This window comes from Capsicum annuum, chromosome 7, assembly GCF_002878395.1.
Source record: "Capsicum annuum cultivar UCD-10X-F1 chromosome 7, UCD10Xv1.1, whole genome shotgun sequence".
Taxonomy (NCBI): domain Eukaryota; kingdom Viridiplantae; phylum Streptophyta; class Magnoliopsida; order Solanales; family Solanaceae; genus Capsicum; species Capsicum annuum.
In genome coordinates, this window is record NC_061117.1 from 146,548,547 (window position 1) to 146,574,867 (window position 26,321).

The 26,321-nt window shown below is 36.7% G+C and overlaps 1 protein-coding gene across 4 annotated transcripts in view; it reads left to right on the top strand.

Annotated features, from left to right (window-relative positions):
• The first annotated feature begins 1,511 nt into the window (after positions 1-1,511).
• Positions 1,512-26,321, top strand: part of LOC107854369 (pre-mRNA-processing protein 40A) — a 48,643-nt gene continuing 23,833 nt past the window's right edge. For 2 of the 4 annotated variants that reach the window (XM_047393771.1, XM_047393770.1), the window contains exons 1-25: positions 1,515-1,696; positions 2,145-2,207; positions 2,966-3,028; positions 3,121-3,438; positions 3,558-3,701; positions 8,336-8,400; positions 8,597-8,666; positions 12,648-12,700; positions 12,793-12,850; positions 12,936-13,276; positions 13,373-13,442; positions 13,917-14,015; positions 14,411-14,479; positions 14,548-14,625; positions 14,809-14,895; positions 15,377-15,411; positions 15,512-15,617; positions 15,940-16,020; positions 16,161-16,253; positions 16,563-16,616; positions 16,747-16,863; positions 17,539-17,637; positions 18,337-18,384; positions 18,466-18,558; positions 26,173-26,280. In XM_047393771.1, coding sequence (XP_047249727.1) covers positions 2,175-2,207; positions 2,966-3,028; positions 3,121-3,438; positions 3,558-3,701; positions 8,336-8,400; positions 8,597-8,666; positions 12,648-12,700; positions 12,793-12,850; positions 12,936-13,276; positions 13,373-13,442; positions 13,917-14,015; positions 14,411-14,479; positions 14,548-14,625; positions 14,809-14,895; positions 15,377-15,411; positions 15,512-15,617; positions 15,940-16,020; positions 16,161-16,253; positions 16,563-16,616; positions 16,747-16,863; positions 17,539-17,637; positions 18,337-18,384; positions 18,466-18,558; positions 26,173-26,280 — 2,382 coding nt within the window. In that variant the 5' untranslated portion in view covers positions 1,515-1,696; positions 2,145-2,174. Of the gene's footprint in view, positions 1,697-1,724; positions 1,999-2,144; positions 2,208-2,965; positions 3,029-3,120; positions 3,439-3,557; positions 3,702-8,335; positions 8,401-8,596; positions 8,667-12,647; positions 12,701-12,792; positions 12,851-12,935; positions 13,277-13,372; positions 13,443-13,916; positions 14,016-14,410; positions 14,480-14,547; positions 14,626-14,808; positions 14,896-15,376; positions 15,412-15,511; positions 15,618-15,939; positions 16,021-16,160; positions 16,254-16,562; positions 16,617-16,746; positions 16,864-17,538; positions 17,638-18,336; positions 18,385-18,465; positions 18,559-26,172; positions 26,281-26,321 lie in introns of those variants that run through there. The other 2 variants (XM_047393768.1, XM_047393769.1) reach the window with 2 other exon arrangements.

Below are 26,321 nucleotides of genomic sequence, written 5' to 3' on the forward strand. Positions count from 1 at the left end.
TCAAAGATTCACTTGAAAGTGGATATAATATGCCATGATTTGAGCGTGAATTACTCCCCGTAATAATTGACAATTAGTTACTTCCTTATTTGATTAACCACTTCGTTATAAATGTATCACAATACATATGTATCAAAGCTAAATATATTTATTACAAAAATTAAATTTCGGACTATCTTGTAATTTAACAAAGTTATAGTAAAAAGTGTTACAACCCATTAAAAATTCAAAATTTATGTAAATTACCTTTATTTGTAAGCCCATAGGCATTATAAATTGAACATATGCTAAAGTTTCAGGCAATTCTACCTATAAAATTAGGTAAATAGTTAAAGCAATGAAACCTAAGTGGTGCGAACAAAATATAAAGCATGCATATGAAATTTCAGACACTATACATCACAAATGAAAAAGAAATTCTATTCAATTTAACTATATGAGGTGAAATTAGACTTAAGATTTTGGGGAATCAAGAAACAACACATTGCAAAAAGAATAGGTCAAAAGTGACTAAGTAGGCACAACATCAAATACTATTCTTGAAACACGACCGATTAGTGTAATCCTATCTATGAAAACTTCGAAGTTAAGACAATCAATTTTATAATTTAGACTCAATATTTGATAATATTTATATTATCTTTTAATTTTTATGCTAATAAATATAGATCGCCTGCAAAATATGTACCCTAATTTAGTAGCTAGGAAAAGTTAATAATGAGTGAAAGCGGAAAAGTAAACAATGAGTGAAAGCTGATTATAATGAGTAGGGGTGAGCATGGTACGATATGGTATGGTACGATATTTTAAATTTCGGTATGGTAACTCCGGTTTTTGATATCTAAAAGAACAATACCATTACCATACAAATTAGTTCGGTATGATTCAATATTTTTAAATTCGATTTCGGTATTTTACAAATGGTAATTCGATAGCTATACTTTATTTGATTTCGACTTACATATATTAATATAAGACAAATTATAACTTTAAACTTTAAAAATGTCTCAATCATATTAGACGAACAACTATCTTTGTTAATTAATTACACAAAAAGAATATTTTAATCACGATTGAGTAGTTCAAGATGCAAACTCTGAACAACATTACCTAAACTTAAGCATACTACTTCTAAATAATAAACTTCTCAAAAAAATTATTTGTGAATAAAAATTTCTTTTATGTTCAGTTGGCTAATGGATGACATATAAATATATTTAATAATATTAAATATAATATATATGAGTTTTATATATTATTAAAACTTCAGTATGGTATACAGTATTTTGATATTTATTGCATAAATATCAAATATCATACCAAATTCCAAAAATAATTTAAAACTCATACCAAATATCATAATATTCATACCGTAATATAAAAATTTTGATTTTAATATGATATTCAATATATACAGTACCATCTCCAACCCTAATAACAAGGTTATTTTTAAAATAAAATATACAACTATTTTAAATTTAAAACTTATATTAGCTGTTGATTTGATTTTTTCAAAAAAGAATAAGTAGTTGGGGCTCCTTTATCGAACGAACCACATCGGGTTCGAGGCCCGGGGGTGTTTATCTCCTCTTTCGCTCGCTAGGGTTTATAGCAGTTCACTGTCTTCCAATTCCCTTTTCTCAGTGTTTTTCATCTGCTCGGACAATCCACACTTTTGTCGAAATTTTCTCTTCAGGTCCACCTCAAAGTCCTTTTCAGTTACCAATTCGCTGAATTTATGAGAATTTTCTCCCGGCTGATTCAGCTTGTGCAATCGTAGTTGAGTTTTAATCTGAGTTAATCAGCTTATGATTCAAATTGACGAGTGAAACAAAGTTATATAATTTTAGTCTAAGAAAGCAAGAAGGGCGGGCCACTATTGACTCCGGGGTAGGATGGTTGGTATAGGATGATGAGGAACCATATGAAACGAAGAAAAGAAATTTATCTATCAAAAAAATAAATACGAAAGGAAGAAAAGAGATAGAGTTGTAGCATGTAATTTCTAAATGTGTACATTTTTATTTTAAAAATTGAGATGAATGACTTGCCCTATATTCTCAATCATGTTCCCTTGTTTGGGACGGAGGGAGTATTTGATATTGCCTTTACTAATCATGTATTTGTAATGTTGTAATGTGCAGTCTTTTGTGGATAGTTATTTATGTGCAGACATGGCCAATAATCCTCCACCATCTGGTCCACAGGTAATTTCTCCTAGTGTATTGCCTTTGTTGAAATACATCGACAATTATTGTGCTGAAAAGAGTATGAATTGCTGCTTACCATCTGGAAGGGATCTCTAATTTAATGTTACTGGCAAACTTAATCACTTAAAAAGAGCATCCCTAACAAAAAGCATGAGAATGATGGAGTTGTGAGAGGAATGGAAGTGGAGTATTCATTTTATTTTTGAATGGTGAAGTTATTGTATTAAGGTGCAGCTAACCGTCGCAAGGTATTTACAGAGGTAAGTCTCATTATAGATCATGTGACACCGAAGAAAACCAGTGAAGCAATGCATCTGTACTTTATACTAATTACAGGTTCCTTTTTGCTCTAACGAATTCTTGAATTTCTTTCCTTCCAAAAACACCCACAGATTGCTGCAGGCATTGAGTTCCATATTTGCAGTGTCCTTTCCCAGCCCTTTTATATGCATAGCCGAGATACCCCCCGTGATATTTAGAATGAGATGCTAGATTTGTGTGGTGAAGGAGCAATATAAGAAGAGATGAACTTGAACATGATAAGCTCGAGACAATAGGGGCCTGCTAATTTCAAGTCTTATATTACCATTTTAAGGGTATCTGGAATCTTGTGCTTACTGTGACATTCTCAGATGGCCGGATACCACTAATTACACATCATTCCTAACTGTTGTGACTATCATGCTACATGTTGAAAGAAGTTTATCATTGTTATTCGATTGTAATCTTCTGATGTTGATATTTCCTTTTTACAGCCTCTCTGGCCTCCTTCAGTTGGATCCACACCACCTCAAGGTTTTAGTTCGTTTCCTATGCAAGTAAGCTATGCAACTTGCTTTTATGAAATTGGTTTATCTGTTACCTTCGGAGACTTACTGTAAGTGCACCATGCTTGTGTCTGTTGTCACAGTTTCGACCTGCTCTATCTACACAGCAAGGCCAGCAGTTTGTTCCACCAATTTCAGCCTCTCCACAATATCGGCCTGTTGGACAAACACCAAATGTTGGAATGCCTCCTGGTCAAGGTCAAATACCCCAGTTTTCTCAAATAATGCAGCAGTTTCCTCTAAGGTCCAGCCAGCCTGGTCATGGTCCACATTCATCTCAGGCAATTCAGATGCCATATATCCAATCAAGTATGCCACAAACTCAACAAGTCAATCCCCCTTTGAATAATCACATGCCTGGTGTTAGTGGTGCTGGAAATCCATTTTCATCATCATATACAGTAAGAAATAGCATTAGGTTCCTGGGACTTTTGGCTTCTTTCTATTGTTATTTATTACTTTGAGTTTCCGCCACCTCCTTTTTACCCAGACATAAAGTGGCCTGAATTTACTCTCTCAGGTTCAATCTTCATCCCAAATGAATGTTCCTACTTTCCCTGCGGGTGGACAACCTTGGTTGTCATCTGGAAGTCAAACCGCACCGTTGGTTGCCCCTACTCCGTTGACTAGTCACCAATCAACAGCTGTAGCTCCAGCAGTTCCTGTATGCTTCTTTTCCTGCACCTATTTGAAATTTATTTCAACATTACTCAATTGAGAACAAAGTGTGGATTTCTAAATTACCATATTTCTGCAAGAGGTTGCTGTTTGTTCATCTTCTCTCTTAAGTCAGCCCAAGATTTTGGCTCTGTTTGTATCTGATGCACATAAAATCTTTATCCTATTCTTTACCATTGGCTAACACTGCACGGAACAAGTTCTTTTATCATTTAAATATTTGTATAAGTTGTTGGTTTCCCTATTTGCAGCGGAGAAGGTGTTACCAGTATGTGGGTATCAATTGATTTACGTGGGGAATGTTTATGCCTCATCTTCATGCATTTTTAATATTTTTATTATCTTTTTTCCAGACCAGTCTTGAACTTGTAGCCATTGTTTTCCCCTTGATAAACTTACAATGGTGGAGACCTATTGTTGTAGATACCTCTTTTTTGTAAATCTTTTATTGCTGATGCGTATTGTTATTAAGTATCAATTATCATTGCTCAGTGATGTGTAAAGGCTGAAACTGAGTAAGATGAGATCTTTTATGCATTCCTTCACTTGTTACTTGATAGGAGATCTTCAAGTATGTTTTCCTTTTCAAAGTCTAGACTTAATACTTTAGAGGAAAGGCATCTAAGAAACTATGCTATTAATGGCATCCAAAACTAAAACCATAGCTGGATAATTGAGGTTCCACTATGATTGGAAATCACTTTATGGAGAATTTTTTGGCCTAGGATATAGCAAGAATCTTGTTAGAACCATATTAAGAATATAAATGAGTAAATAAGGCTCTTTTGTTACAGTTTTAGTGGTAAAGTAGATGTTCATTTATTCCACTTCCCACACTTATATCTTTGAAGAGTAAGTTGTTATTCAAATTGGTGAGAGGTGTAAGGATACGAGGAGTGAAGTATCACACCAAAGACAATGAAAATGTTTAGATAATATGAGATTTTTTATAGGTAAGCACAATATTGGAAAACAAACCTGTATTGACAAGAATGAATTTTCTCTTGAAAAAAGCTTTGTGCAATATTGCATATTATCAATTGGAATGAAGCATTGCAAATGCTATTAGTGTTCTTTTCTTCCTAACCATATATTTGTATGTTGTGCGTCATGTGTATCATCCTCATCTTTAATTGGATGAGGATGACACATGTGTATCATCCTCATCTTTAATTGGATTGGACTTATACATGCAAACATTGGTGTAAATCCATTGTTTATAACAAAAGGATTGCACTACATGTGAAACAACACAGGGTAAAACCTGCCAAAAGCAGTGGAAGAATACTTTCTACAAATCCCTTTCTAGGTCTGGTGCATGTGACTTGGTGTGCTGTGGGAAATGAAGTGGTGCAAAGGCTCGACTTAGCAAAGGCAAAAATTCTAAGTGACTTAGAGCTTGTTTGGATAAGCTTATTTTAAGTGCTTTTAAATCAAAATAACTTTGAAGAACTTTTATAGTGTTTGGGTAAAATAAAAAGTGCTTTATTTTTAAGCTAAAAAGGATAAAATAAGCAAAAAGCCATAAGTTGTAATTCCTAACTTATGGCTTTTGGCTTATAAGTCAAAAGCTATAAGCCCCTCCACGGGTTCTTATTCCGACATGCGTAAGCTTTGGTGGGCAATGTTACTTGATACTATGTTGGTGGAAGGGTGCGGGTACCCGGTGGACTACTTGAGGTTTGCGCAAGCTGCCCTTGATAGTTGATACCACCATTTTTTTAAAAGAGTATGATACATGCTTGACATTAATGGCTTTTTCAACTTGTTCTGATATTTGGGGCATAAGATAATTATTCGAAGACATGGAAGCTAAATCACAGCTACGAAGAAATTGAAAGTCAGGTTATTACTGACTTTTACTCAGAGTCAGTGAGTTTCTGGCAAGCGTAAAAAATGGAATGTGCTTCCAAAATTGAGCTTCTGGTATTCATCCCATATACTGATTTTCCAATGTGGACCTGTGGTCACCTCCTCAAAATAAGAACAATAGGGGTGAAGGCTCTGTAGTAGCATCTAAATCACTTATTCTTTTTCCACCTTTTCACCCTAACCTTATGTCTGCCTTTCGTTGTGGCCACAACCATTTATGGTGATTTTGTTAACTTTTTTAGAAGATAATGGTATTTTATATTATAAGCTAGTACAAAGGCGGTACTGCAAAAAAGTACTAAAGGATTATTATTTCTTTGACAAGGCAGCATTCAGCTAAAAGTTTATATAAATCAAGTTGTGGGACCTCCCTAACAATATGTTCCTTGCACCAAAAATATGAACTCAGTAAGAACCTATATTTTGCCAAAGATCTGTTGCTTCGCTCCAATAAAATGTCTTCTGTTCCTTTCAAGCCAAGTACTCCACATAATGTATGAACGATGCAGCTCTATAGGTCTTTTAAATTCTGATATCAAATTCTTGTCCTTTCCAGCTGACAGGAAGACTCTTCACCCAATGTTATCAAAAGCAAAACGTGCAAAAGAAATTTAAGGTCTGTTTGGCCTTTAAGCACAAAACGCAAATAAAGCATAGGCTTTAATGAAAATAAGCGCAAAGGGAGAAAAAATACAAATATATATGTCTAGTCCAAGGCTAATAAATAATAATTATAAGTCTGAATGATAAATATATCTACAGTGAAATTTAAAGTGATTACGATAAAGTGAAATACCAGTTGTTTAGGATCGCTTCTTCAGAAGAGGCTCATAGGCAAGGAAAAGTATGCCTTATGACCTTGATGATGACGCTGAAGCACATTAAACGAGGCGAAGCGCTCAACACATTCTGAGCCTCGCTTCAGGGCTTAAGCGCGCCTTTGACAACACTGTCTTTACCTCATACGGCCTAATCCATTTTACTCAAAAGATATTAAAAACATAGCCAAATTTGCCAAGCATGTAAGTTAACATAGAAGAAGTAGATGAATAGGAGCCTCTCCTGATATCACACATAAAATACCTGCTGCATAGTCAAAATCCCCTCTTCTGTAGTAATTCTTCGTCATATAGGGATTTTTCTTATCCTGACTTAGTGTACTATTAATTTGTGTTTAGTTGTGTATCTAGACCCTAGTTTAGTGTGGCAGTAACCTTCTTGACAAGTATTGTGATGAGTAACTTTTGATTGTCTGCATAAGACATTTTAACTATCAACAACATATATTTTCCCACTATTTATTTTCCTCTTGCGCATATTCTCATTCAAAGAATTTAATCTCAATCCTAGTTAGATCCACCATGAACCAAAGTTGGGATTGAGAAGCTAGTGTAACAAAATCTCCTTAGTTGTACAATCCGGTGCTGCCTCACTGTCCATGGTGAGTCAATGACAATGAAAATGATGAGCAGTTTGTAGATTATCTGGAAGTAGATAAAAGAGTAATCCTTTGTTGTAAATTCCACATGGTCAAGTGAGGATTTTGGATTTTGCCTTTATTGTACTGCCTAGGATGGTAATATGGTGGAGGGGATAAGGGAAAGAAAGTTGACTTTATGCTTTCAAATTATGTTAGCCCCAAGTAATTCATAGAAGTACAGATAGATGAGAGCTGATTGCTAAATGCTTATATTGTCCCAGAACCAGAAAGAGTGATACTGTTTTATATTTAGAAATAATTCAACTTTAAACTCTCCAATTTTTACCTGCAATAAGATAATTTATAGCCATAGAAATATCTATCATTTGTTTACGACCACAAGTTTTAAGAGCCTTTTGTTCTTTCTTAATCTTTGAGTCCAGTCGATGTGCATCACATGTTGAGACAGACGGGGAGTATTAAGGATGTGAAGAGATTACTTTAGAAAGCTGAATGACAATCTATTAATAGCTTTTCTATTGGTGCCAATGAAATTTTTGTTGTCTCTAGGAGATCTTTCATTATGCAATCTTACGTTGTATCGATAATAAAGACTCCCTGATTTATTTTTCTGATGATGGTGGTGGCCGGGACAATTTGCGTGCCACTCGATCGTTCCATTGGGTACTTGCTACCTCCCATCAGCAAAGTAAGGTACTGGGTGGTTTGCCCACCAAGGCTTAGGCAGATGGAAAGAAAACACCTAGTGTTTTTTCTTCCGGATGGGATTTGAACCGGAGATTTCATGGTTCTCCACGCACTTCATCGACCACTAAGCCACACTCTTTGAGTGCAAAGACTTTTACAATTCTCCTTTACTGCTTTCTCTGGATGTAGAAAAGGCCTTGTCATTTTGGTCTACTCATTTTTCAAAAGGTTCACATAATGTTTTCATAATCCAAGCGATTCATATTTCAAGAGCCATAACCTCAAAAACCGTTTCTCATTCTGGATCATAATTGACTAAACATGTAGATCATTTGTATTATTTGGATATTAGCAAGTTGGAGATTGTTGGATGTATCGTTTCAACTAATTGTCTCAAACTTCAAGCGTAGTTTGCCATGGAAAAGACTGCAAGAGTCTCTAATGCGTGGCAGCATGGCGAATTTAGTATTCTGGATATTCATTGTAATTGCAAATGGAGCTTCAATAGCATAATTGGAAATTGAACTTTTCGCTCTCTAAGTACTTGACTTTAATCCTCTCATCTATACTAGCTTTAGTCTTCATGTTGTTATTGCCTTACCAAGTTGCACTGTAATTAGGCGAGCACAACTTCACAACAGACTGCATCCGACTGGCAAGAGTATGAAGCTGCTGATGGAAGACGGTGAGTTGTTTTTTTTGTCATTCTTTCGAAACGTGCTCTTTATCAATTAAATCATGTTACTTGATCATCTCTCAGAACTCAACCTATGCTGTTTGCAGTACAAAGATAGAACTCTCCGATGGTTCCTTTTTTCCTGTTTGTTTAGTTTGGGATTAAGGTGTAGTTGAGTGAATTTTTAATTTGTTTGCTTATATAGATATTATTACAACAAGATTACAAAGCAATCTAGCTGGGAGAAGCCTTTGGAGCTGATGACACCTTTAGAGGTTAGTTATACTCTTTAGTTCCTGCTGCTTTGATTATTGATGTCTTACATATTGTTCAGTGGAAAGCACATCTTTTGTTTTGCTTCTCAAAATATGCAAGTATTGTTTCCTTTTTGTGGATGTTAACTATTAGAATATGAATAGAAATAGGAATATTATATACAAAATCTTACTTGGAAAAGGATTGTACTATAGTGTCTATAAATGGGGTCTAGATGTAATTATGTAAACATATCATTCAATAATATTTCTCCTTTAATTCTCACATAGTATCAGAGAGTTGGTGAGAAACTTCAAAAAAGAGAAAAAAAAAAAACTTATCCACAGTCGTCAATTCCTGTGACTGATTTGTGTCATTTTTTATTTTGTGGGTTGTTGTGAAAAGTACAACACCACCAAGAGGATCGAAAAGCTCAGGCAACGCAAACCCGACCCAAACCATCGGAAAATCAGCCCCACGTAGAAATGTGACTGTGGAAACAATATGGAATGGGGAACCTTATTCTGAAGGGAAGATGATATTCTATTAATTATATTACAAGATGTGAGAACTGCATCGCCCCAAAATTGCAGCGGAACATGGGATTCAATGAGGAAAGTGCGAGCAGTATCAAGAAGATGCCTATTTTTTCTTTCTGCTATACCATTCTGCTGAGGGTTGTATGGACACAATTCCTTGATGAGTCATAAACTCTTGAAACTGAGAGGATAAGTATTCTAAGGCATTGTCACTACGAAAAGTACGAATAGAAACACCAAATTGAGTTTGTATTTCAGCACAAAAACTTTTGAATATAGATAATATCTCAGAACAATCTTTCATTAAGAAAACCCAAGTACATCTTGAAAAATCATCAATGAAACTAACAAAATTAAAACCTAAAGGTGAACTGACTCTACTAGGACCCCAAACATCAGAATGTACTAATGAGAAAATAGACTCTGAACAACTCTCAATACTACGTGGGAAAGTAGCACGGGTGTGTTTTCCAAGTTGACATGACTCGCAATCTAATGAGGACAAACTAGACAAACTAGGCACCATCTTTTGTAGTTTGGATAGACTCGGATGTCCCAAACGCTTGTGAATTAGGTCTGGAGGGTCTGTAATGGAGCATGCTGTGAAGGAATTTGAAGAGGTAAGATGGTAAAGGCTTTGTGATTCATGTCCTGCGCCAATTATCTGTCCCGTACTGCGGTCCTGCATTAGAAAAGAGTCATCAAGAAAAGTTATGCTAACCTACACTATACTTTCTTGAGTTATCATCGTTTATCATCACCCCATTATGCTTTTGTATTGTCTTTGTCATCTATTTCCATACCTAAGACTATAGGTGAAACACTCTCTCATTCAGGATGGAAGCAGGCTATGATAGATGAGATGTCTGCTTTACATGCAAGTGGTACTTGGGAGCTTGTTCCCCTTCTTGCAGGTAAAGGTAAATCTACTGTTGGTTGCCGTTGGGTTTATGCAGTCAAAGTTGGTCCAGATGGTCAGGTTGATCGGCTTAAGGCTCGCCTTGTTGCCAAAGGATACACACAAATATTTGGGCTTGATTATAGTGACACTTTTTCTCCAGTGGCTAAAATAGCATCTGTCCGTCTTTTCCTATCCATTACTGCCATTTGTCATTGGCCTCTTTATCAGTTGGATATTAAGAATGCGTTTCTGCATGGTGATATTGAGGAGGAAGAAGTAATGCGTTTCTGCATGGTGATATTGAGGAAGAAGTCTATATGGAGCAACCACCTGCTTTTGTTGCTTAGAGGGAGTCTAGTAGCCTTGTATGTCGATTGCGCAGAAACAATCTCCTTAAGCTTGGTTGGAACATTCAACACAATAATTTAGCAGTTTGGCATGATTCGTAGTGATGCTGATCACTTAGTGTTTTATCGACATTCTTAACCAAATTTGTGTATTTATCTGGTGTTTTATGTTGATGATATCGTTAGCACCGGGAATGATGAAGATGGTATCTCTAAATTGAAACAACATCTCTTTCAGCATTTTCAGACCAAAGACCTCGGCAGATTGAAATATTTTCTAGGTATTGAGGTTGCTCAGTCCAGATCAGGTATTGTTATTTCTTAACGCAAGTATGTCTTAGACATTCTTGAGGAGACAAGAATGATAGGATGTAGACCCATTGACACTCCTTTGGATCCAAATGCCAAACTTCTACCAGGACAGGGGAGCCACTCAGTGATCCTGAAAGGTACAGGCGGTTGGTTGGAAAATTGAATTATCTCACCGTGACTAGACCTGACATCCTTTCCTGTAAGTGTTGTAAGTCAGTTTATGACTTCCCCTGTGATAGTCATTGGGATGCAGTTGTTCGTATTCTGTCATATATAAAGTCAGCTCCAGGTAAAGGACTACTCTTTGAGGATCGAGGTTACGAGCATATCATTGGATACACAGATGCTGATTGGGTAGGATCACTCTCTGATAGACGTTCTACCTCCGGATATTGTGTTTTAGTAGGAGGTAATTTGGTGTCTTGGAAGAGTAAGAAACAGAGTGTGGTTGTTCGATCTAGTGCAGAAGCAGAATATCGAGCAATGGCTGTAGCAACTTGTGAGCTAGTTTGGATCAAACAGTTGCTGAGAGAATTAAAATTTGGAGGAACCGGTAAGATGGAACTTGAGTGTGATAATCAAGCAGCCCTTCATATCGCATCAAATCCAGTATTTCATGAGAGGACTAAACACATAGAGATTGATTGTCACTTTGTCAGAGAAAAAATACTCTCAGGAGATATTGTTACAAAATTTGTGAATTCAAGTGATCAACTTGCAGATATCTTCACCAATTCCCTCACCGGTCCTCGTATTAATTACATTTGTAACAAGCTAGGTACATATGATTTGTATGCACCAGTTTGAGGGGGAGTGTTAGAATACGAGTAGAAATAGGAATAGTATATACAAAATCCTACTTGGAAAAGGATTGTACTATAGTGTCTATAAATAGGGTCTCGATGTAATTATGTAAACACATCATTCAATAATATTTTTCTCCATTAATTCTCACATTAACAACTGCAATATATATTAAATAGTTCAAACCGTTTTGTGTATTCTACTTTTCTTTGCATGTTCTTTCACTGGTTTGTAGATATCATGGCAAGTCATGGCATATAAACAACTGCGATTAGTGCTCAAACTGAAAGCGCTTTCACTTTCTCAAGGTAGGCAATAATTTGTTATTCCATCTTATGTTGCAATTTAGGGACTTGAGATCATGTGGAATTGGTCATACATGTTGCAATTTAGGGACTTGATATTATGTGGAATTGGTCATACATGTTGGCAGTTATAAATTTCTCATTGAAGATGATGCACCATCTTCCATGTATTCAACGAGGAGGAAATTCACGACATTCTATTTTCATTTTTTTTTTTTGATGAAGTAGCATTCTACTTTTATTTCATCTTGTTGACATTCATTGATTGTTGAGGAATTTCCCAGCATTGCTCTTTATCTTATTGCGTAAGCTTGTTGACATGAGAAGATAAGCGTTATTTGTATTTAACAGATGCGTGCACTTGGCAGATTTAATAACAACACCTGGTAGCATTTACTTCACTAATGATCATTTATTTTTTCAATCAAAACGGAAAACAACAACATACCCAGTATATAGTATATTCCCACAAAGTGGAGTCCGGGGAGGGAAAATAATGGGAAATTAAACAAATTATGCTTGATCAAAAAACATTTACCTCACTAATTATCACGTAAATTTATATGCATATGCAACAACCTATTATGTCATTGCTTACATTACCATGTATGTTGCCTTATGTATTGCTAATAGAATTTTATTTTCATTTTTGCTGCGCTTGCTCATGTTTATTCGTTCATTAGTGCCTGGAGCAAGAACGTTGGGTTACTTTCAATGCTGTTCAGATGTTCATTACTGCTCTTTTAGTTTGAGATGTACATTTAAACGGTGCATATGCTTTGTTCTTTAACAGAGAGCTGATGCTTCGACGGTATGGAAAGAATTCACCACTGCTGATGGTCGGAAGTAAGATTTACCAGTAAAAGCATTTTGGTCCTATTGACTACTGCTTTATGCTTTTTAATTTTGTTTAATGATTTGTGTTATTGGATCTTCAGGTATTACTACAACAAAGAAACAAAACAGTCTAAGTGGACAATTCCTGATGAACTAAAGGTTCATGAAGAAATTATTGCCTTTTGTCAGATATTCCTGTTTCTATCTTATGTTATGTAACTAATTCATCAGCATGTACCATCAGTTGGCACGTGAACTGGCTGAAACTGCTGGTCAAGTAGTTCAGACTGGAACAAGCACGAATCCTGGTGTGCAAGTCAGTGAAGCTGTGACCCCAACAGAACAACCATCTGCTGTCACCCTGGTTAGCTCCACCCCTTCTTCAACGGTTTCTGGAGTTGCTTCAAGCCCTGTTCCAGTTACTCCTGCTCTTTCTGATGTTAGTACTCCACCTCTGGTGGCTTCTGGATCATCAGCCTTTCCTACTGTGAGCCCTGCTGTGACAAGTTCAGCTGGTGTCTCTTCACCTGCTGCTTTAGGGAGTGCAGTATCTGCTGCTCTAGCTAATGCCTATCTGACACAAATGTATGGATCCTTTCATTTTTCTAAAGGTGGTTTCACTTTCAGTTGTCTGTCATCATTTTATGTCTAAATATCAAGATGAATCTTGACAATTGCTAGGAGTGGTATTGGAAATGTATCTCCTCAAGTTGCCAGTTCCTTAAGTGGAGCTTCTAGTCAGGATATTGAGGTATGCCCAATTCCTTCAGCAGCTCTAATTGAAATTTGATTGTGCTGGCATATGCATTGTCGAAAAGACTCTTTTAACTTTTCTTCCCCTGCCATTGTCGGTATGGTCGGAGCTATGTAGAGCCAACAGATTTTGTTGGGAAATTGAACTGTGCTAATTGCACAAAAATCATCTTGAGTCATGTTGAAACCCCTTGACATAAGAAGTTGGCAAAAGTAGGTTCAACAATTACTTTAGGTCTCTAGTCCAAATCCCATTTTTCACATTCTAATATTTTTTCAAATCCCCTCACATAAATTCCACGCTCCAGCACTGGCTGCTAACTAGGGTTTGAGAATGCTCCACCTCTTTTGCATGAGCGCTGCCATACCTTGGAAATGCTCCTCCTCTCTGGCCAAATTATGGACTCCCATGCATAATAGATTTTGATAAATTATTGTTGTCTTGTTAATTGTTTTAAATCATGACTTCCAGGAGGCAAAGAAAGTCATGGCAGTTTCTGGGAAGATCAATGTGGTACCTGCAGAGGAGAAATCAGCAGATGAAGAACCTTTTTTATATGCCACCAAGCAGGTAGAATGATTGAATGTGTTCCTCTAAATAGGCATTTGGCTTATTATTCACAATATTCTGGAATACGTTTTCACTTTATTCCTGAATACTTGTTTGGCCATGAAAACTAAAAACGTATTCCGGAATATGTTTTCACAATTTTTGTTTTTTTTTTAAAAACACATCTTGTGGTGTTTTCACAGTTTTTGGACTCAATTTTTCCGATCACTTTGTAAAAAAGTACATCCAAAGTCTAAAATATTTTGAAAATACTATGGCCAAACAAAACTCCAACTCTATTTTCAACTTCAAAAATACTAAATAAAGTGAATATGTTTTTGGTTTTCATGGCCAAATGGGTCCTAAGTTTGTTTAGTGCTTAATATTCCACTATTACTTGTTTTATATCTTTTTAGGAGGCTAAAAATGCATTCAAAGCTCTACTAGAGTCTGCTAATGTTGAATCTGATTGGACATGGGAGCAGGTTAGTCGGACATGCTATCTTAGTTTAAAACCCGTACACTTGTGACTGACAGTGAACTTTTGTACCAGACAATGCGAATTATAATCAATGATAAACGATATGGGGCTCTGAAAACTCTTGGTGAGCGAAAACAGGCCTTCAATGAGGTAATCACTGAGAAAAGAAAAACACAAACACCCCACACACACTTGAGGTTTTGTTACTGCTGGTTCATATGTTGGGAAGTGATGTATGACATATCAAGTATGATGCTGTCAATCTCGAGTGTGGAGGTTTAAAGGTATTACCAGTTGGTTTCTGAGTGTCGATCTACCTTTTCTGCCCTACAGTACTTGATGCAAAGGAAGAAACAGGAGGCTGAGGAGAGGCGCCTTAGACAAAGAAAGGCGAAAGATGAATTCACCAAGATGTTAGAGGTAAAATATCTCCTTAAAGGTTCCTGGCTGATACAGTTTTCACGGTGGGTTGGTGCTCTTATGTCTACTTTTGTTGCAAGTAGCCATGTATACATAACACTTAAAAACTTTCCACTGACCGTACTGCCAATTAGATTATCCTTCATCTTATGTATTGGAAGAATCCCATTTTAGCATCCTACATATCTTTTATGATTATAGTACAGGAATGAATGGGCCTGAATAGAATGAAAGGATATACAAATCTGGTTTTCCTACTCCAACTTTGAATTATTTATCCAACTGTAGCGATTTCCTGAAAGCGTAAAAATCCATGTAATATCTTTTCTCTAAAAATACTTAAATTGATCAATAAATTTTCTATAGACAAAAATTGTCTCAAGAATTTGTTTACTAGGTGTGCATCTATCATGTCAAACATCACTTATTGTATACAACTGTGAAATAGATTGTTAACCTGGTTGACTTTTAACTGGTTCAGGAGTCCAAAGAACTCACTTCATCTACAAGATGGAGGTAGGTGGTCACAGAGGTGTCTCTTTTGTTAATACTTACCAACTGAAGTAACAGAAGAAGCTTTCCCGCCTTTAACGATCTTGTGATATTGTGATACCAGTAAGGCAGTAACAATGTTTGAGGATGATGAACGGTTCAAGGCTGTTGAACGAGAGGCTGATCGTGAAGATCTCTTCAGGAACTACTTGGTGGATCTTCAGAAAAAGGTAAGCTCTTGCTATTCTCACTTTTGAAAATGCATGCAACAAACATGGCTCAGATTTTTGATCTAGCATGAATCATTCATAAAAGCTGTTCAAGTTGACAACTGTATTTTTGGTTTTTTGCTCAAAAAATATGTGAATAAAAAACAAGCAATTGAAAGAGCAACCCCTTTTTTTTTGAACAGTTTGTGGTTTGGTTAATTTCTTTGTATATGTACCCTGTGTGCATCCTGCACATCCTGTTCCTTGAGCATTTGTAATTTTATTGTGTGCAGCTGTTACTCATTATGCATGTCTTTTGTCGTGTTATGGTATGTTATTCCAGGAGAGGTCAAAGGCTCAAGAAGAGTATAGACGGAATAGATTGGAGTACAAACAATTTTTGGAGACTTGTGGCTTTATAAAGGTATTTGTTACTTCTAAGCCTTTCTTCACCTCCTTCTCCGAAGGGCAGTGGATCTGGTGGTTAGAGCTTTCTATGACTTTTATCTTTTGCTTGTTTTCGTTCTCTGAAGTTCATCCTACTTTGTCTCTTCGGAGCCACAGGTAGATACCCAGTGGCGCAAAGTCCAAGATCTTTTGGAAGATGATGAAAGATGTTTGCGCCTTGAAAAACTTGATCGCTTAGAGATTTTCCAGGTAAAGTTTTAGTAAGAAAGAGGGCACAACTTTTGAAAAAGAAATTCTAAATGGAAAGTCAGGAAGTTATAATGGAATGCAGAGTTCTAGTAAGAGAAATGTAGCATTGGTTTTTTCAAATTTTTAAAAGGCGAATTCACACAAGTGAAATTAAATGTACACGTTTCTTTTAGAGTTCAACCAATTGATGCCCTACAGTTTCTGTTGAGGTTTGCATTTCTTCTCTAGTATCTTCTTCTTGATCTTCTTTTAGAAGGGAAAAAACACCATCTTGTAATCATTGATTACCTGATGTCTTTTTCTCTGAAGGAATACATTCGTGACCTGGAGAAGGAGGACGAAGAACCGAGAAAATTGCAAAAGGTTCTTTCTGACACCTCCTTTTTGTTATTTGTGTGTGTGGGTGGGTGGGCGATGTTGGGGAGTTTAACCTCCTTTTCTATGCTTCATTCTGGTTGATCAACTGGCTAAGTGTACTTTTTTCAATTTTAAGGAGCAACTGAGGCGCGCAGAGCGCAAGAACCGGGATGCATTCCGAAAGATGATGGAGGAGCATATCGCTGTAGGCATGCTTACTGCAAAAACATCTTGGCGTCATTATTGTCAGATGGTATTCCACTTTTCTACATTTGGTTGTTGTGTGTGACAGATATGTAAAAGCTTAAACATTTAGAGAGAACAAACTTTTGTTTATTTATTTAATTATGTCTTCATTCAACACGAAAATTCTTTCGGAAAGTGGTTGGTGGTGAGACTCGAAGCCAGGACCCTCCGTCTACTCTGATACCATTTTTTGAAATATGTGATCATCTTATTGAAAAGCTTAAGCTGTTAGAGGGAACAAACTTTTATTTATTTAATTATGTCTTCAACACGTCTTAGGGCTTTGTACATAGGATTGGAGCTTCTAGTTAGGAGGGTTTGGGTGAGGTGTGTGCCTTTGGTTTGTTAGTGTATAGTATTACTTTGTGGGTGTCTTATTTCGGTTAATCCATCTTGTTTCATGTTTTATTACGACTTTGTTTACTGTCTTTTGTCCCGGGGGTCTATCGAACCAACCCCTCTTCTTCTTCGGAGGTTGTGGTATGGACTGCGTATATTAGACCCCACTATGTGGGAATACACTGGGTTTGTTGTTGTTGTATGTCTTCAACACCTTTAAACGATAAAAAGAAAAGTTATTTTATTTTAGGAAAATTTAGTCTCTAATAATGTATCATTTCATTATGTTTCTTATTAGTTCCACCTTTCTCGCGGGTTGACTTGTGGATGCGTGAATATGTAGGTTAAGGAGTCTGTGGCTTATCAGGCTGTGGCATCAAATACTTCTGGTTCGACACCAAAGGATTTGTTTGAAGATGCCGCTGAAGAGTTGGAAAAACAGGTCCCAATATACGTAGTCCCACTATTTTTGTGCCTTCTTTTTTGATAGGTGACATAATCCTACTTTCTTTTTAACCGGTAAAACGACTTCTTTTTCAAAATTTGTTGCTGGACTCATTAGATGTCAGAGACCACTCTTCCATATGAAAAAATGGAAGTGGTACTGTGTGTTTCCAGCAGTTTGTTCAATTGATATTGGGTGGATGCAGATACATTTGTTGAGAAAATAGTCACGCCATATCAGTGTTGTCAAAGGCACGTTAAAGCGTGAAGCGAGACTCAAATCTGTTGAGCGCTGTGCTTTAGTGTCATCATCGAGGTTCTAAGGCATAACTTTCCTTGCCAATGAACCTCTTCTGATGAGGCGATCCTAATTAATTGATATTTCACTTTATCGTGATCATTTTCAATTTCTCTTCACATATATTGATCATTCATGCTTATAATTATTAGTCTTGGACTACACATATATTTGTACTTCTTCTCCCTTTGCGCTTTTTTATTAAAGCGCACACTTTGTTTGTGCTTTGTGCTTATTTTTTGTGCTTTTTGGCTTTTGATAACACCGAACCATATGTGGCATTCAGCACTGTGCTATCTGTGTTGGGTCTCGCATATATGTTTGTTTGTGCTTGCTATAATTTGAAGTGTGAGTTGTGCTCTTTCCACTTAACTTTTTTTTTTTTGCTCTATTTAACAGTATCATGAAGACAAGATTCGTGTAAAAGATGTAGTTAAATCAGAAAAGGTATGTTTGAGTACTGTTATTTACTCCTCCTCACAAATACCTGCTGATGTATGATTTTCTGTCTGTATTTTCAATTTTCAGATCACAATCTCATCAACAGGGACATTTGATGACTTTAAAGTTGCTATTTTGGAAGGAATTGGTTCCCCATCCATTAATGATGTTAATCTCCAGGTATTTATTTGTGTGCTGCCCTAAACCCAAAAAAAGAGGTGGATTTCATTGGTTTTGGTTAGCTTATTCCGTAGCTTAATGATTGAAGGCATTACCCTCTTTTAGATTAAGCATTCAAAACTTGTTATGTTTGGTAGTATTCTTGGATGTACAATTTCTGTGTGGGAGATAGAAGTTTTAGGACCTTAGTTTTTGATTGTGGACAGGTTTATTTTTCCAATGATTGAGCTTGGTGTTAAACTTGGAATGTGATTGATTCTCTAGTATGCTATTTCGGTTTTAGATGATGATATGTGGGATTATCATATATTTTGCTGGCCTCTGTGCTTTTAAGCTTTGTTCCGTACTTGTAGGAACCATTTCAGCCTGTTTATAGCTGCAAAACTAGTCTATTTTTTTCCAGATAGTTGTTATTCTTGCATTTGAGTCCGCAAATCTAACACAAATCTTTTATGTGTGCCAAATAAAATGGAATATTCTATTTTCTTTCCAGATAGTTGTTGTTCTTGCATGTCAGGCCGCAAATCTAGTACGAATCTTTTACGTGTTCCAAAATAAGATGGAATGTTCTTTCCAGTATTGTATGGTGGTTTATAACAGGAAATTCTTATTTTTATAAGATAAAATTATATAACTGAATGAGAACTTCCATATACAAGTGGTATAAAAGGTGGAGAATGTGCGAAAAACACAATTCTTCTATTAAAGATATCCAATCTTGTATACAAATTGGAATCTCTTGAGTGTGTACAACATTATTTGACCCGTGTATCAGTATAATTTATTGGCAAAATGGAACATCTAAGGTTCCCCCCCCCTCTTTCCAGTGGGTGCACTTAAAGAAATAAGGACAAAGAGGCTTTCCTCAAATGTAAATTATCATTTCTCCATCTTTCAAAGGCTCTATTTTTATCTTCCATGAAGTTCGCACAGGTGGTAGTAAATAGTAATCTCTCTCCTTTAGTCTTCTCATTCTTCTAAATGTCCGTTGAATAGTGCCCCCTTCACAATGCGTGGCATCACTTGTTGAAGTACAGACCAACAAAGCATTTATAGATTTCCCACACGCAAGATACTACTTCCTCTTCCTTAAGTTTTTAGTTGTTAAACTCACCCCCTTGCTGAAAGGCTTAAGAAAGTTTTGTCTAAGTTGGTGGATGCCCAACAAATGACATTATTAAAGGAAGACAACTTATGGATGCCATTTTGATAGCAAATGAATTAAGGGTGTGAGGAAGATTTCCAAGTTCCCTGCCATTCTATGTAAGTTAGATATAGAGAATGCTTATGATCACTGATATTGAGATTTCCCATGGAGAACACGGGAGAGGCTGGGGTTTGATAGCAGCCTGATTAATTGGATTAAGTTCTGTTCTGGTACAATAAAGTTTTCTGTACCGATCAATGGTTCACCCTCTGGTTTCTTCTCTTCTAAAAGAGGGTTGAGACAAGTGGACCCCCAATACCCTTTTCTCTTCATTCTGGCCAGGAGGGACTCAATGATATGTTAAGAACATTCAAAGATAATAATAGGATCAGATGAGTCAAAGTTAATCCTGGAGACAATCACGGGCTATCAATTTCTCACCTTTCATATACAGATGATTGACTAGATTTTTGTAATGCAGAGAGTGATCAATTGAAATATTTGAGAATAATTTTTGTTCTTATTTGAAATATCTTTGAACTTCACATCAATTGTGAGATGAGTTCTGTTTATCCAGTAAATGAGGTGCCAGGAATCAATAAATCAAAGAATATCTGGAATGTTGTACTGGAGAAATGTGAAAAGAAACTTAATAATTAGAAGAGCCAATATCTCTTTGGGAGGTAGATTGACTTTAATTAAGAGTGTATTAGATTCCATGCCACCTCTATATGATGTCCTTATTCCTCATGCCAGTGAATGTTATCAAGAAACTGAATGCAATCAGAAGGAATTTTCTCTAGCAAGCAAATTGTGAGACCAAAAAGTTATACTTGTTAAATGGGATACAGTTATAACCAACAAGAAGGAAGGTGGAGTGGGAATTAATAACCCGGGGACAAAATCATAGCCTCCCACTGGAATGACTTTGGAGATTAGCAACATATGGACATTCATTGTGGGAAGAAACTATCTTGACAAGGTATGGGAGGAAGATCACTGCATTACCAAGGAAGTGAAGAATGCATATGGTGTTGGCTTGTGGAGATCCATCAGGAACTAATGGCTCAAACACATTCCAAGATAAAAGTAGGTAATGGGGGGCGGATCTCATTTTGGGATGATGTATGGGTAGTCAACATACTTTGAAACAACTGATTCCTGTTATCTACTACCCGAACCAACAGAAAAAGGCTACAATTTTGGAGGTAAGTGATAACTTAGGGTGGAAACTCAGTTACAGGAGACTTCCCAATGACTGGGAAGTGGAAACGTACAGATTTCTGCAACACTCTGGAACAGTTCAAAGACTTCTCCACTAATGATGATGGCTATAAGATAAGCAAGGAAGATTCTCTGTCAAATCTGCATACAAGTGCTTCCACAACACAAATTCTCAAACTGTGTTTTGGTCTTTTAAGATGATATGGGAAGTCAAGATTTCATATAAGGTAGCATGCCTTACAATTTACATAGTGGCAAAACAAGCTGTCTTAATTCAAGATAAGCTAATGAAATGGGTTATGCAACTATGTTCGAAACGTTATTTTTTGTGAAGCTGAAGCAAAGACAATAAATCATCTTTTCTTACACTGTAAAATCGAACAACTTTGGCAGGTTTTCATCACCTCGAGAGGAATCAGGTGGATCATGCCACAGAGTACGTTGGAAGTTTTAGCTTTGCTGCAATAGAGATGGTAATTTGTCATGATGCAACAGAGATGGTAATTGTCCCAACTTGCTTGCATCTGCTGGACAATTTGGAAGGAGAGAAAGCCAAGGTGTTTTTTAAAATAAGAGTATTTCTCCTCCGAGGATAAAGATGAATTGTTTAGTGCTTTTCTACTTTTGGTGTGTACAAGAATAACTCAAGAGGCAGAGGACATTCCTAGTGTTTTAGATTATTTTTGAAGGGGAGCTTTGGAGTAACGGTAAAGTTACCGTTACATGACCATGAGGTCACATGTTCAAGCCTTGAAAATAACCTCTTGCAGAAATGCAAGGTAAGACTGCATACAAACACACCCTTGTGGTGGTACGGGAGCTATAGTGCACTGGTCCGCCCTTGTGGTAGGTTTTGCTCATACGACTAGTAGTAATTATTACTGAAGTACACCTTTAGTATAGTTATTTGCTTATAGAGATATGTTAACTGCTCAAAAAAACAAAAAAATCACTCCCTTTTCTACTGCCAACCAAATGAACTCACTCATCCGTGTTTTTACGAGCAGTGGAAAAAAGCGACAAGGGATGCCATTGCGTTAAGAGAAAAGTGAAGCACTGGCTTCATTGAAGTGAAACATTATTCTAAAAGACTCTCAAAATCATCATTGAACAAAAGATTTATTAGCCTAGTTTTATAATTAAACCAAAGATTGGCAGAATAAGTTGAAGCTATTTTGGGCTTCTTTTTCGGTATACAAACTTTTGGAAGCAGAAAAAGAAGGAAAAAATCTTCAATATTAATCAATTTATAAGCTGTTTTTTATAATTAAACAAAAGATTAGCAAAATAATTTGAAATTGGAATGAAAAACTATGCCCAATTGATTTATGTGGAAAAAGGAAAAAAACCAAATTAAATTAGTTAACAAACTAAAAGAAAGCGAATGAAGAAAATAAAGTAGAAGCTGCAAAGGCACCCAAGGGTGTGGTCTAGTGGTCAATGAAGTGGGTTTCAAACCCGAGGTCTCAGGTTCCAACCCCAGTAGAGACAAGAAAACACTAGGTGGTTCTTTCCATCTATCCTAGCTTTGGTGGACAGAGTTACGTGGTATCTCTTGCTGGTGGGAGTTAGCAGGTATCCCGTGGATCTAGTTGAGGTGCACAAACTGGCCCGAAAATCACGGTTATAAAAAAAAGGTAGAAGCTGCAAAGGCAATGAAACAAAGAGGAGAATTTAAGAAGCAGATGCAACGACGACAAAGAAAAAGTAAAAAAAGAAGCCGTAACAATAGAAGAGACGCATAGCAATGAAGAAGTCACAGTGAGAACCCTAGTCATATATAAGAAGCGGTTGCTTTCTCTTTTTTCTTACCAAGTCCCCACCCTTGCTCTTTTCTTTTAGAAATAGCTATCTTTAAATAAAGTAATAGAAATCGCTTCATTGTGTCATCGCTTCTTGGACAAAAGTGTGTGCTGCTTTCATGCTGCATAACCTCAGTCGTAAGAAGCGCTACAAGGCTGCTTTGTTTGGCTTTAATAGTGGCGGTTAGATCATCAATGTTGCATGAGGCGGAGTGTTGACCAGCTAAGAACTCTCAGATTCAAAAGATGTAGGTGGCAGAGATGAGGATGTTGTGATGGATGTGTGGGTTTACTAGGATGGATAGGATCAAAAATGATGAGATTATATTGACAAAGTGGCAGTGACTTCGGTAGAAGACAAGATGCGTGAAGCAAGGTTGAGATAGTTTGAGCATGTGATGAGGAGGGGCACAAATGCCCAGTGTAGAGATACGAGAGGTTGGCTATGGAAGGACTCATGCAAGGTAGAGGTAGGCCAAAGAAAAATTGAAGGGAGGTGCTTAGACATGACATGGAGGAATTATAGCTTACCGAGGACATGACTCTAGATAGAAGGTGTGGAAGACATGTATTAGGGTAGAAGGTTAGTAGGATGGGGGCTAGTAGTTATAGCGTTTCATGATTAGTATCTTGTTCTTGGAGTATTTTGGAGTTGTTTGTGGTTTCAGATAGATTGTTGGTGGTAATCGAGCCGGGAGTCTATCAGAAATAGCCTCTCTACCTCACCTTTAAGGTAGTGTGGTATGGATTGCGTACATTCCCTGGACCCTACTATGTGGGAATATATTGGGTATGTTGTTGCAGTGGATAACATTGATGTGCTTGCCCCAGTTTTGCAATGCAGGGTGGGGTGCTTCCTACTACCTACCTTGGCTTACCTCTAAGTGCGTTGAACAAGGATCTTGGTGTTTGGAACTAGGTCATTCAGAGGGTAGAGAAGAGGTTAGCTGGATTGCAAAAAATTTCTCTTTCCAAGGGTGGGTAAAGAAGTGCTCATTATGAGTACTTTATCGAGTATTCCTACATATTGCATGCCTCTGTTCAACGCTTCATTCATTGTTACAGGGAAGTTGGACAGGTTGCAAAGAAATTTTCTTTGGGATGCGACAGATCGGTCAAAGAAGTTCCATTTATTCTGTCGTGACCTCCTAAATGGTGGTGGTGGTGATGGTGGGGGTCTTGGGATAAAGGATTTGTTAGGGTAAATGGTTGTGGAGATTTTGGGGTTGAGGGTGCTTTATGGAGAGGGGTGATAACTGATAAACATGGAGTAATGGAAGGGGGATTGAGAACTAATAAGATGACTATGCCTTTTAGTGTGGTGTGTGGAGGAACATTATAAAAGGATGGGAAGCCTTTTATGACAACATTGGTTTTATGATTGAGGATGGGAGTAGAGTAGGGGTGTGCAAAAATCGAACCGACCGATAAACCGAACCGATAAAAATATTATTGGTTTATTGTTATTGGGTTATTGGGTTAACAATTTTTTAATGGTTTTATTAAAATAATTTATTGGGTTATTAGTTCGGTTTGATTTTTTCTTATTGGGTTATTGGGTAAACCGATAACCCAATAAGAATATATATATATATATATATATATATAGATAGATAGATAGATAGATAGATAGATATGACTTATTATAAATTTCTCTTTAATCTCTACAAATTAACAAACCTATTATTTCAATTATACACTCTTAATTTCTCCTAAAAACATTTAGTTCAAACTTGAAGATTCTTGTAAATTAAAACAAATTATGTAGGATTTTTGTTTGCAACTAAGATTCGATTTTTTTTCATGTTAGCTACTACTATTTCTATTTTATGAGTATTTTCTTATCGGTTAAACTGAAAATCGAACCGTTAAGGACTAAAAACCGATAAAAAATATCTTATTGGTTTGGTTATTGATTTAGCATATTTAAAAACTGAAAATCGATAAATTGAACCGATAATATGTAAAATCGAACCGAACCGACCGATGTACACCCCTAGAGTAGAGTTAGTTTTTAGGGGCATAAGTGGTGTGGATGAATTCCCGATTTTGTATAGGGTATCTTGCCAAAGGAATGAGTCTGTTCAACAAGTTAGGAGGAAGAACAAGTTAGGAGGAAGAACAAGTTAGGAGGACACAAGTTAGGAGGAAGAACAAGTTGGGAGGCGCAAGGGGATGTGTTTTACCTGATCAAAACCAAAAAAAAAAAAAGGAAAAAGAGAAGTGATAAACCTGAAAGTAAACAATCTACAACATAGTTTAATTCTACTCTACAAACGGTACTCTATTTCCTATACACATGGGAAGGTCTCAGTACCAAGGATGGACTGGAATTTCAGTATAATTATAGTGTATGGTCACCATTGAACATAGGCAGAGCCTATGTACTGAACTAAGGAGAATAGAGACTTCTCAACTAGGGCCATGAGTGACTATGGGAGATTTCAATTCTATCTTAAACAGTGGATGATAGAGAAGGTGGAAACCCAATTCATGACACAGAAATAAGGGATTTCAATGAGTATGGAACCTCATGGGTGCACAAATAAGAAATTTGAAATATGAGGCTATTCGTCAAATGTACATAGTCGATCTTTATCCCATCAGAAGATCATCTATTTCTTTCTATCCAAGGACCACAAGAGTAGTAGTGAGGCAACATTTCAGGTCTCTGACTTCACTTCGTTCCAAGTTTTCAACTGAGAGTGCCTCCCTCACTGGTGCGTAGAATGTAACAGTTATTGGCTTAATTCATTGAGTAAGCTTGGGGAATGTTTAATTGAGGAGTCCCAAAGGATAAAAGTTCTACTGGCCCATTAATGATGCCTAACCAGCAATCATTTATTTATACTTGGTGGTATATTACAAGTTTTTATTGTTTGTAGCAGGGCATGATGAAGTTCATTACCTTGTGTTGGATGTCTCTTTTTGCCTAGAGATGGTGTGTTCTATAGGGGAGAGAGATGAAAGAGGTAAAGAGGAAAATGAGGGAGCGAGCTGGCTCACTCTAAATGAAAAATAAGGGGAAACTAAGGACATTTCACGGGCTTAATACCTCGTTTGCTTGGTCGGGATAATCCCGAACATGTGTAAAGCTTCCAAGTAACTTTATCTGGGGATTGTGCTTATGAAACGCCTCTCAGTTTCTTGAAGTTGCAGATCTACTTAAGACATACTTGGGGGAAACTGAATGCTATCCCATCTTATCTGTTGACCAGAATATACAGCTAAGTGTTCCAGCTGTTTAAACTATTGAAACAATAGCTTCAATATTTGGGGCAGATTATTTTGTAGGAGCACATGTCTGTGAATTTCACTCAATTGAACAATTTAATTTTTCCTTCAAAGATAAGGCCTGCTGTCTGTGTTTATATTTATGAAGTGAAGGACTTTGCTGCTGTTATGCTATTTGCTAAATGTCTTTGTTGTGCTTGCTTGCAGCTTATTTTTGAGGATCTAATTGAGAGAGCAAAGGAAAAGGAAGAGAAAGAAGCTAAAAAGCGACAACGGTTTGCTAAAGATTTCACCGACAAGCTTAGTACTATCAAGGCATGTTAAATATTGTGGAAAGGATTTATTGAGTTATCCTG